The sequence below is a fragment of the Macaca thibetana genome, chromosome 7, assembly GCF_024542745.1.
Source record: "Macaca thibetana thibetana isolate TM-01 chromosome 7, ASM2454274v1, whole genome shotgun sequence".
Taxonomy (NCBI): Eukaryota; Metazoa; Chordata; class Mammalia; order Primates; family Cercopithecidae; genus Macaca; species Macaca thibetana.
In genome coordinates, this window is record NC_065584.1 from 55704299 (window position 1) to 55716527 (window position 12229).

A 12229-nucleotide genomic window follows, 5' to 3' on the forward strand; every position below is an offset into this window, starting at 1 on the left:
TCATAGTAGAGATGCAATACCCTGCTCCCGCCTGTTCTTATGACTTCCAGGGAGAAACAGCAGTAGTTCTTGCTGAGGAAATGCCCAGGAGCCCATGGCCTTCTTCATTAAAATAAATTCTGCCTGAGTCTCCTGGTTCTAAATAGAAGAAAATGTAGATGTGGGACAGAACCGAAGGGAAAGGGATTTCCCTTGGCAAATTATTTGCAATTTGTGGATTGGAGCTGACCCAGCTCCAATTCCCTCTGTCATTGTAAGCGCCGTCTACAATGTGACCAGCTTATTAAAGAATGAGAACTGGAGGCAGTCCTCCCGCAGGGGCACAACAAAACAGGAGCAGAGTCAAAGCCCAGCAGCGTCTTCCTCAGTGTGGCATGTCTAGTTGCTGGCTAGATTCTCACCCTTCAGTTACATGTTCATGCCTAGGCAGTCACTTCTGGAGGCTGTGGGAAGAAGAGCGAGAATATTTACGAGTGTTTGTGCCTTTCCTTTGGCAGTGTGAAAAGCTAGCTGTCATAAATACTGTAGTGGTCCTCAGACTATAGCATGTAACAGAATGCATGTTCCTGAGTCACTGCCAGGGATTCTGAGTTCATGGGTAGCTCAGGATCTGCCTTGTAAAGAGGCATTCCAAGTATTAACACTTCTGAAGCAAGTGGTCCATGGACCACAGTCTCAGAAACACTGATGTCAGTGGAACACTAGTGTGCAAACTCCAAGTGGTCCCGTTCATCCATGGTTTAAAGATGCTGCTGTTGCTGGCACAAGTCCCAGGAGATCCAGTGTTTCCTTCTTTACTAACAGGGTCTGTTACTGGCATAATCTGAGGGACATTCGAAAGTCTTTTCTTGACTGAGAAGATCTCTGAGGAGCAGCTGCATCTAGAGTTCTAAGGACTTAGCTTCTCCTGTACTCCTTTTAAATCACGGATAGCTACAGAGAATAGCACTTCTGTTGTTCAGTTTTTATTTTTCCTGAGGGAAAAAGCCCACTGTGGCATACCTGCAGCAAGTGAGAGTGTCAATACAGCTCCTCTGTCTGCATAGTCCACCCTGTCACAGAGCCCTGGACTCTCCTCACAGCTCCCACCTTTCTCGGTCTCCAAAGGCTCTACCCTAGATGTACAGACCCAGTAAGAAATGCTTTTAGACTGTCAAGTGAGGTTTTTCTTCTTCAGGACATCTCTATTAACAAAATCCTAAAGAAAATCAATGGATTCCTATTTCCCCATCCATTCGTACCATCAGGTCCTTCTCCAATTAGCGACAGAATCAGTGGGTGAGGTGGTCCACAGGCCTCCACAATGAAATTGACTGCATATGAAATGAATCTGAAAATTCCATTTATTAAAACACATACATTGTCCATGTGGGATGAAAATGTGCACATCACATTCAGGTTTTCCTGCTTTAACATTTCTGTAGTTCTCTCTTTGAAACACACACTCCACAGATCTTATATAGGAAAAATGTGAACAACTTTTGGGCTGCAAAACATTAATGCATACATAACAATTCATCATTGCCAAGAGCAGCTAGAAGCAAATATTTAGGAAGAAAAAGAAGTATAAAAATTCCTAGAGACAGCATGCTTTATTTTCTCAAAATTCCATATGTGACTATGAGTGTATGGAGAAATCGTTTGTTGTTTGATTTTTAAATGTATTGTTTAATTTGTCCTTGGTAGGCAATCTCCTTCAAATATTATTAGCAAAATCAGACATAGATCAAAGTATTTATTTGCATCTTCTGACTGAAATTAAGCAGTACTTGGTTTCAAATGTTTTAAAAATAACACCTTTTAAACTGGAGTTGATATTGAAGATCATGTAAAATTGTTCTTTATAGACTTTGTATTCTAAATATGAAGTTTATTGTTACTACTTATTAGTTAATTCCATGGCAGATTTTCATTACTATTGAATATATTATACGTAGAAACTAGGGTCTTAAATAATTAAGTTGACTTTTCCTGTTAGTTATTCCTTAAGATAAAATTATGCTGGTGATGGGACTGTTGAATTTCTCAAGAAATTAAACTCTTTAGAGGCATAAGTAATCGAAAGACTGTTTCCCCTGAATAAGTACAAATACCAATAAGCCAAAACTCATATAAAGATTTTCATATTATAATTCCATACTGTAAGACATAAAATTATGAAAAAGCCAAAACATTTTCCTTAAAATGCTCCCTAGAAATTGTAATTCCATCTTAACTGCTCCAAAGATCTAGATTTACATGGAAATATAAAGAGTCCTTCTGAGAAAAGGAAATGCTGTGAATAGTGGAAATCGTCTGGGCCTTCTAATGATGCCTTAATCACTACCAAAGAGTGCTTTATTCGTTCATGCTTGTTTTCATGTGACCACATATTCAATTCATGCTTTGCCCATTTAAAAACCGTGATATGTTTTAGCTTATGCCACAGTGTTACTAAGCTAATTGTACAATGCTGTAGTTTAATAAATACTCTGCTGTTTCTTTCACCCCTAAATCTTCATGGGTGTCCTGACTGTAACAAAAACCCCACAATTTGAAGAGAAGCATCTGGTTACAGAAGTGCATTGATACATTTCACAAATGTTTCAGTATCTTCTTCTCCCCGACCCCAGCATGAGCTTTAATTGGATGTATTTATTCTTTCACCCACATGCCCAAGAAGGAGCTAAGGAAAACATTTACCAAGTCTGTTTCAAAATCTGTCCTTGGCATAGCAAATCTTTTTCTCTTCCTTTTTCATGCCTTAAAAAAAAAAAAAAAAGAAAAAGAAAAAGAAAAAAAACAGGAGAAAGAGAATAGAGAGGAAAGAGGGGAGAATAAAATTAATTGGGAGATGGAGATGGTATTTGGGGATTTGAAAGCAAACAAGATGTAAGAGAGGGACTCTTTGACTGAAAATGACACAGAAAAAGGTGATCAAGCCTTCCAGGGCCTGCTGTTACTGATGGAGACTACAGCTACAATGAAAAATTACTCTCACTACCATATCTTGGGAAAGGAGCACTCTAGTTGCCAGGAATTTGTAAATAAAGACCAAGAGACTCTAACAAACAAGATGGAGAACAAAAACAAAGATTCCATTAAAAAATGTGTTAAGTGAAAAACCAAGACCATCTCAGTGGACAGAAGAGCCAGAACTCTTCCTGGTAGAGCCGGCTGTGGGGGCCGCACCTGCTGCCCAAAGAGTGGCGATTCGAGGTCCTTCTGAAGAGCCCGAGTTCTGAGAATGGTCACCTTCTCTGGAGCTGTGGGTTTATTTCTTCCAATACTTGAACAAAGGAGGGCCATGGTTTTCTTCTTAAGAGCAGAAAAAATGTTCTTTTAATCTAGAATGTCCATGATTCAGGGAAGGAGGGAACTTGCTCATACTCATGGCAAAAGCACTTCCCAACTCATGGTGAATCCTTAACTCTCCTGCTTGGTGACAGCTGTGCTGCCCTGGGTCCCGGATAAACCAAAATGCTTTGGATTCTGGAAAACGTATTGAAGAGGCATTTATACCACTATTAACTCAGAGGTATTTTAGGCATGGCTAAGGCTCTGAAGTAATCTCAATTTTCAAAATACTGAGATTTCCTTTCCTCCCCAGGGTCTTTCCCCTCTCATTTCCTTTCCTGGCTTTAGAGTAAAACAACAAAACTTCTGAATGGATGTAACGTAGGGACATTTTCATGCAATATTACTCAAAAATTGTCACAAATATATGAAAGCACCAGTCACAACACATGATTTACTTTTACTTGCAGAATCAAAGCTATCATGTACACATGTTAGGAATAGTGAAAAGAGAACACAGACAACCGGCATTTTTTGTCATTGTTACCATGAGGATACACCATGGGGAACATCTCCCTAAACATTTCATGTGATCATTCTTGGATTTCAATCTGATAGACAAGTCCAGCCTTATCTCCACACTACTCTAATGGGAAGGGGTGGAAGGAGGGGTAGAGGAGAAGGAAAAAAGAAAAAGAAAGGCATAATGACTATACATCAATGCCATTAAACAGAATTTCGGCTTACACGGACAGCGCAGCTTATCAAAGGGTATTCTAAAGACAATATTCATTCCAAGAAGGTCATACATATCTTACCTCAGTACAGCTGTCTGTTTTAATTGTTATTCTTTAAAATATGAAGCAGAAACATGAGGATTTTGGGGGGGACTGGGGGATAGCAGAAAAGAAGTGACACCAATTTTATTTTTATATATTCCCCTCCTCCAGGCAGTTCGGCAGAATCAGATCTCTTAACTCAGGATGTGGATCAGCTTGCATTCTCATAAAGGGGACCAGATCTTTAAACATGCATAGCCTGGAGTTTCCAGGATGGTTCTCCTCGCGCTCTTCAAATGCCGTGGACTAGAAAGGTGCCCACTTTGCTAAAAACTCTACGTCAATGTCCCAGGAGCCCGGAGGCTCTTCAGGCCCCTCTTGAAGACTTAAAGGATGGCACAGAAAAACTTCTTCTCCCTAAACGGGTTTTCTGAAGCCGGAACAGGGGTCAGGAGTGGATCTTCCTTGGCATGCGCTTCACAGTAGGCCATCAAATCTGCAGCTGCCTTGGACACCTGGAAAAGGAGACAAAAACAACCAACACTGGAATCTGGTACAGTCAGTCAAGGCCCAAGGCTTTGGAGCCCAATGTCCTGGCGTCAAATCCTTGCTCCATCGTTGTGTGAAAGTGAAGCAAGATATTCAGCCTCTAAAAGCCTCTGCTTCTTCATCTGCAAAGAAGAAAGTTGATGACACTGACCTCACAGGATTCTTGCCAGCAAGTCTGGGACTGGGTTAAGGTGAGTGAGGCACTTAGGGTGCAAAACCAAAGGAGGCACTCGCTAGCAGGGGCATGCAGGTATCAACCCTGCACTTACACAGCCCCGCGGGTGGCTGTCTCCTTCATTTTTTTTTTTTTTTTTTTTGAGATAGTCTCGCTCGGTTGCCCAGGCTGGAGTGCAGTGGCTCCATCTCGGCTCACTCCTGGGTTCAAGCAATTATCTTGCCTCAGTCACCCTAGTAGCTGGGACTACAGGTGTGTGCCATGGTGCCTGGCTAATCTTTTGTACTTTTGGTGGAGACAGGGTTTCACCATATTAGCCAGGCTGGTCTTGAACTCCTGGCCCCAAGTGATCCATCTGTCTCGGCTTCTGAAAGTGCTGGGATTACAGACTTGAGCCCCTGTGCCCGGTCCTCCTTCACTTTTGTGCTCCGATATCTCATTGCCCCACCCTAGTCCCAGCCCTGGTAACAAGGGTTAAATGAAATAATCCATGTAAATCATTTAGTGTCTGGCACATAGCAAGCTTTCCACACAGGCTAGCCATTATTATCATTTTGTAGCCATGCCTCGGCTTCAGGAGTTGTGCTAGGGATGCTTAAAGCCTTGTCAGTTTCCCTTTTTAAGCAGACATCAGGAGGTATATCTATGTATACACACACTATATAATACATATTTTTTATGTATCATATACATTAAAGTGTTATATCTGTGACTTTAACCAAGCATTGTGCCCTTTAGTGATGTTTCACTGGGAGGCTGTCACTGATTCTGGCGATGCTGTCATTTCTTAGAACACATTTGTAGCTGCTTGTTAGGAGTTCCCTGTAGTACCTTCCTTTGACCATCTTCACCAGAGGAAATTTTTACTACATGAGAGGGTGGATTTAGTTTCAGGAAATAAACTAAAAGCCATCTATAGCTACATCTGGGGACTAGGTAAATGATCAACCTGAGGAATCCCATTTGGGGTCAAATTTATGATACAAAAAAACAGATTTCCACATGAAAGCAACACCACTGTACTACTATGAAAGCCTTTCAAGCAACTACTGAAAGGATATCAAGGCAACTACTGAAAGGATAATCTAATGTAAGATTGGGGTGAATTATATTATTACTAAAGATAGTCACTGCCCCTCCCTACAAGTGGGACATACATGCCCACAGGACGACACCAGACTTGCCCAGTGACATAAGCTTGCTGTGGCCAGAGAGACGTGAGCAGAATTTATATGGATAACTTATAGGCAGAAGCTTTCGGAGCCAATGCACAGTTTGCCATGTCCCTTCCTCTATGCCACTTTATCCAACTGAAATAATTTATGAGGAACCCTCCTAACTGATGCAGAGATTTTAACAAATGGCATAGTGGCCATACCCTTGATTTGTTTCTTGTCCCAGGGCTGAGTTGATTAAACCTTTGTCACTCCTACCTCAGCCTCCCGAGTAGCTGAGACTACAGGTGGATGCCACCATGCCTGGCTGTTTTTTCAAACATTTTCTTGCTATGTTGCCCAGGCTGGTCTTGAACGCCTGACCTAAAGCCATTCTCCTGCCTCACCTTCTGGAGTCCTGGGATTACAGATATAAGCCACTGCACCCAGCCTTTGTTACTTAAGGCTACTTCAACTTTATGATTTACTGGTTGGGTAGGGAAATCAGTTTCCTCTTCTCATCCCATAAACCCTTCAGCTTTTTGACTCTCTGTTCCCTTTGCCACAGAACAGATAGAGGCAACATTCCAGACAGAGGCTGCTCTGTCTGCCAGTGTTCCTGATGAAGGTGACACGGTGTGGAGTGGCAGCTGATTTATGATTGACATGTGGTAGGAGTGAGAAGTGTGCCTGTGCTGTGGCAAACCCCCTAAGAATGAAGGGTAGGGCACCTTCTGTTACTACCACAACATCTAGCCAACACTAACTGACACAAAGTGGTACAGGTATTGGTTCGTGTATTTGTTTCCTCTGGCTGTCTTGAACAAGTCATCACAAACTGGGTAACTTAAAACAACAGAAATTTATTCTGTTAGAGGCTGGCAGTTTGAAATCAAGGCATCAGCATGGTTGGTCCCTTCTGGAGGCTCTGAGTGAGAATCTGTTCCATGCTTCACTCCTAGTGTCTGGTGGTTGCTGGCAATCTTTGGTGTCCCTTGGCTTATAGACATATCACTGCAATCTCGATTTTCACATGGAATTCTCTCCTGAGTGTGTGTGTCTTTCTGTGGAATTCTCCTCCCTGTGTGTCCAAATTTCTCATCTCACCAGTTAGAGTTACCGTAATCCAGTATGATTCCTCTTAATTTGATTACATCTACAAATACCTTATTTCCAAGTAAGGTCACATTCTAAGATTCCAGGTAGGCATAAATTTTAGGGGACCCTAGTCAACCCAATACATGATATGTACGTAAAAATCAGTCTCACTCTTTAATAGACATTACAGTACTTATAAAAATATTTTTATTGTGTAATTATTTTGTTCCAGACATTGAGTTAAATTTCCTCTTTTGATCTTCACAGTAATCCTGAGGTAAGAATTATTATCCTCTTTATATAGATGAAAAATTGAGGCTCAGCAGATTATGTAAGTTGTTCAATATCATACAGCAAAGCACACAGCAGAAAAAGAACTTGAACTCGAATGTGTTGCCATTAAGTCACAGCCATCTGCATATAAACTACTCAACTGTGGGCTTTGCTCCAAAGGTTGAAATTGAAATTCTTTATGAAATGCCTCTATGACAAAATGAAAGGAAACAGCCTCTTTATGTCTTAGCTCCCCTACATGAAAACAAAGGACAGACTTTCAGTGTGAAGTGAGATCACTTTTTTTCTTCCTTCTTTCTTCTAGTTTGAGCAATAGTCATTGTTACACCAAACAGGAGCTTAGCTGTTACGCAGCAGAGGCTGTAAATCAGTGATTTCTAAAACTCATTTGTTACGAAGAGAAGCAGCACCGTCCATCCCTACTCATTTGCAACACTCACATACAACTATGTGGCATGAATATTCAAAATCTTTTTATGATACAGGAAGTGCTATACTAGGAAAATTTAATAACTTAGAGTTGCTCACATCTTTATATTTGAACATTTGATTCTGAATGGTTTCCTTCTTAAAATATATTATGTGTTTTATCTTGTTTCCTCAATGAGATTGCAATCTCCTGTGGGCAATGCTCCAACAGTGTCAGAATCCCAGCAGTAATCAGAATAATTGCTAATATTTATCAGCCCTTGCTATGTGTCAGAACTGTGCTAACCACTTTACATACGGTATCTTATTTAATCCTTACAACAACATTATGGGTCACAAGCTATTATCATTCTCATCTTAAATATGTGAAGTGGAGGCTTCATTAAGTGTTTGCCCCAGGTCCCACAGCTCCTGAGCTACTGAGTTGTGAGTCTCAGTGTCCCTGACTTAATCTTCATGAACATTCCTCCTTTCTAACCTGTGGCTGTCTTCCTTGTCCTTTGCCTTATAATGAGTCACAGCAATAGTCTGCTTAGCGGATCTTTCTGCTTTCTGACAATCTCTGCTAACATTTTGCACACAGCTTCTTTTACATTCCTATGCTTACTTCTACAAAGATTTCCCCACTAACTCCAGAAAATCTCTCCCTTTTCTGACCTGTTGATTCTTCCTCCAGAGATATCTCTAATTTGGCTCCCTTCCTGTTATCTCTATTGCAGCTACCCCAGTTCATACTGCAGTCTTCTCTCTTTGTGATTACTAAAATAACTTTGTAAATAAAAAGCAATTAGTTTGGATTACCCCAGGGGTCCACAGATAGAATTCGGGGGGTGGTATGTGAACTTCAAATAATACAAAAAATTTCCATTTTTATTTTTCACTAACCTCAAATGGAAATTTAGCATTTACTCTCATTATAAATATAGACAACACACTGTAGTAGCCTTAGCAGTACATGTGACTCGGCCACTGATAGAAACCAGATACTTTCAATCATATTATATTCATTGCAGACACCTCAACATTGCATTTATGTTCATCCACCTTATGACTGTAGGCCTATAGATCTTACATAATCAGTTAACAAAGGAGTACGTTTGTATAACTACATCATATATATTTTTAAAAACTGTTATTTTAAATATTTTAAAGAATATTATTTAAAATGTTTTATAAAAATATTCTAATGACCCTCATGTCAATATCATCAGTTTCTTTTGTATTTAAAAACATAATTCTGAGAAGGAGACCATAGGCTTCAGCAGACAGGCAATTGAGTCGAGAGCACAAAAATGTTTAATTATCTCAGTTTTAAATGACTTCCTATGTTCATAACTGTGCAGGAGTAGTATTCTCCATACTGTAGCTGGAAAGATATTTTTAAAATATAAGTGGATTCCTATCATTCCCCTATTTAAAGCCTTCAATAACTTTTCATTGTAATTTGTAGAAAACCAAAACTTTGTAAAACAGCCTGTGGGTATTGCCATGTTCTGGGCCTGCCCCTCTCTCCAAGTTCATGTTGTAGCATTCTTCCCTCTCACATATCGCCTTTACTTTTCAAAAGCTCCAAGTTCTTCGTTTGCCTCAGAGTGTCACATATTCAGTATCCTATAACATTCTTCTCATCATCTCCTCAATGGGTTGGCTTCTTATCTTCCTTCAGAAGTCAGCAGAAATACCACCTCCTTGCAGAACCTTCACTGATCGCCTCATCCACAGTGACTTTCCTCATTATTCTCTCAGAGTACTTTCTCACATTCTTTTCTTTCACAGAAAGTTATAAATTGCTATCACAATTTATAATTATGGACATCGTCTGTTTATTTGCCATTTAATATTTGCCTTTCCCTTTAGGCTCTGGGCTCCACAAAGGCAGGGACCACACCTGTGTTATTTACCACCACATAATCAGTGCCTGACACATATTCAACACTCATAGGAACTGCTGAAGGAGTTCTCAAACATAATCTTCTTCAACAGATATTTCATGCAACAAACATTTACTGAGCATCTAATATGCCAGGTGTAGTCTGGATACTTGCAATAACCAGGGAACAAAATGTACAAAGATGCTTGTCCCTGTAGAGCTTGTATAGCATTCTATACTTCCGATTTTGACTATGATGGAGTAATAAGGGCCAACTAAACTGTCCTGCCTCAAATTAAAAACTGGGCAGAATATATGAAGAAATAATTTTTAACTGTTAGACAATAGTCAGCACAGAGGAGTGATACCTGAGAGAAGGGAGATAAGATAAGTTCTATAGTTTCCCCAGCTTACTGCCTGCCACTGCACAGGGAGGGAGTACCCAGAGTTCAGCAATCTCCCTGAGTTGAGGAGAGAATAGCAGAGAAGAAAGAATTACACTGGGGGAGAGAAAGCTCTTAAGGCCTCTGGAGGATTCATCTTGAGTCTTTAGTTAAAAACTGATTGGCACATGCATAGGAGAAAACCACTTCAGGCTATGCAAAGAATATCAGGAAGGAGAAAGTAAAACAATCCTGGAGATCACATAGGGACAGAGTAGAAAGGCTTCCTAGCACACGAGACATTAAGTAGAGTCCTAGCAACAATGCATGATGATAGTAGCAGACTGTAAACCACTGAATAAAAGAGCAAATTCCTTCCCAAATTCCAAATACTTTTTAACTTCAAAAAGAAAACAAATAGGTTTGTGTGGAGAAATCTGGAAAACACATTAGTCAGGTGATGAAACTTAACATTACCAGTCAGTGACAATTTGAGATAATGTCTCACTGATAGAATAGAATGAAATAAATACTCATTAGTTCTATGATATTAATGCCAAAGTTTTGTTACCTGAATTTAATTATAATTATCTGGCAAACCCAAACTGAGTGACATTCTAAAAAATGGTCTATAATCTCCAAAAGTATCAAGGTCATGAAGGTCATGGAAGTCTAAAAACTGTGCCAGACAGGACAACTAAATGCAACAAATGATTCTGAACTCGGTCCTCTCGCCAAAAGGGACATTACGGGGATGATTTGCGTACTTCGATGGGATCTCAGGATTAGAAGGTAGTAATGGGTCAATGTTAATTTCCTGATTCTGATGATTGTATTATGAGTATGTAGAACAATGTCCTTACTGGTAGAAAATACACATTACAGTACTCAGAGGTGACAGGACATCTTTTGACAACTTACTCTCAGCTGGTTCAGGAGAAAACAAAATTCTTTGCAACATACATGCAACTCTTCTGTGACTTTGAGATTATTTCCAGAATAAAAATGACTTTGCAAAAGAAAAGGAAAAGAGAAATTAGAGATGGTGGATATAGATGATTTTTTCAAAGTCATACTGCAAAAAAAATGTAAACAAATGAGGCAGTTGCTGGAAGGGGAAGTGGAGGGATCAAGAAAAAAATCAAATTTTATTTAAGATGAAGAAATAACACCATGTTTGTATGATAATGGAAATGATGTAGAGAATCAAAAACTGATGATGCAGGATAGGCAGGAGGTGGAAGAATAAATTGCTGGAGGAGGTTTCTTGGTTAGAGAGATGGGATCTACTGCACAAGTGAAGGACTTCACTTTTGATCACACCAAGGATCTCCCCAGATTAGCAATTGCTAAAATCCTGCTATCCAGCATCCTCACCAAACCAGACTGGGACTGCGAACCAGGAAGTAAGGAGTTGTGGGGGTGGCAGGGGGGTACTCTAGACAGCTTCAATGAAGGCTACCGGACTGTGATTCTAGGCTCCAAAAAAACAGGAGAATTACCTAGGAAGACTGCTTGACAATGCCAAGAGGAAGCAGTTGTCAGTAAGGATAAAAACCAGACCCCCAAGTTTAAACAGAAGGTAGAGATATAATCCATCTTCATTACATCTGAAATTGAGACACATCTTAAAATTGATGTTGCAAAATGCTTGCAAGCCATCAGGCAAAAAAATAAGCCTGGACAAGCTGTCATTGCCTATACACATGGGAAATTGCCTCTGCATTAAGGGTATCAGTCATAAAATCATGGCTTCAGTTGGGTTGCCTGCATTAATGGAGCCATCTAAGGTTGACTTAACTTTAATTTGTTTTTTAAAAGGATTTCAAAGATTATACTGGCTGGAGGCTTGAGATGGGAAGTGTATACAGAAAAACAATCCAACTGTTTCCTCCTACTCTGTACTCATACCACTCTACATACTTCTTTTCTGATACCAGATGTGTGGGTTTTCCCACACCAAGCAATTCTCTGGCCCACCTGGGTGTCCTACAATTTAATTTAATTCTGATACTATCTATGTGGAGATAGAAATAGATCCCACAGGTTAAAAGCTTAGTCTCACAAGACTGTCCCCGCCCCATTTCAAATGCCAATAGCAAGTAATAGGCCCCCAGGTTACTCACAACTTCTGTCCGACATGGGAACAAATCAGAGGTTCCCATGGCTACCTATTCAGGTTGGATAATTTGCTAGAGCAGCTCACAGAACCCAAGAAAACA

At 40.1% G+C, this 12229-nt stretch overlaps 1 protein-coding gene across 2 annotated transcripts in view; it reads right to left on the reverse strand.

Annotated features, from left to right (window-relative positions):
- Positions 1-1325: 1325 nt before the first annotated feature.
- GNG2 (G protein subunit gamma 2) overlaps positions 1326-12229 on the reverse strand; it is a 114557-nt gene continuing 103653 nt past the window's right edge. For both annotated transcript variants that reach the window (XM_050796957.1, XM_050796956.1), the window contains one exon: positions 1326-4570. In XM_050796957.1, the coding sequence (XP_050652914.1) occupies positions 4442-4570 (129 nt within the window). In that variant the 3' untranslated portion in view covers positions 1326-4441. The remainder of the gene's footprint in view (positions 4571-12229) is intronic.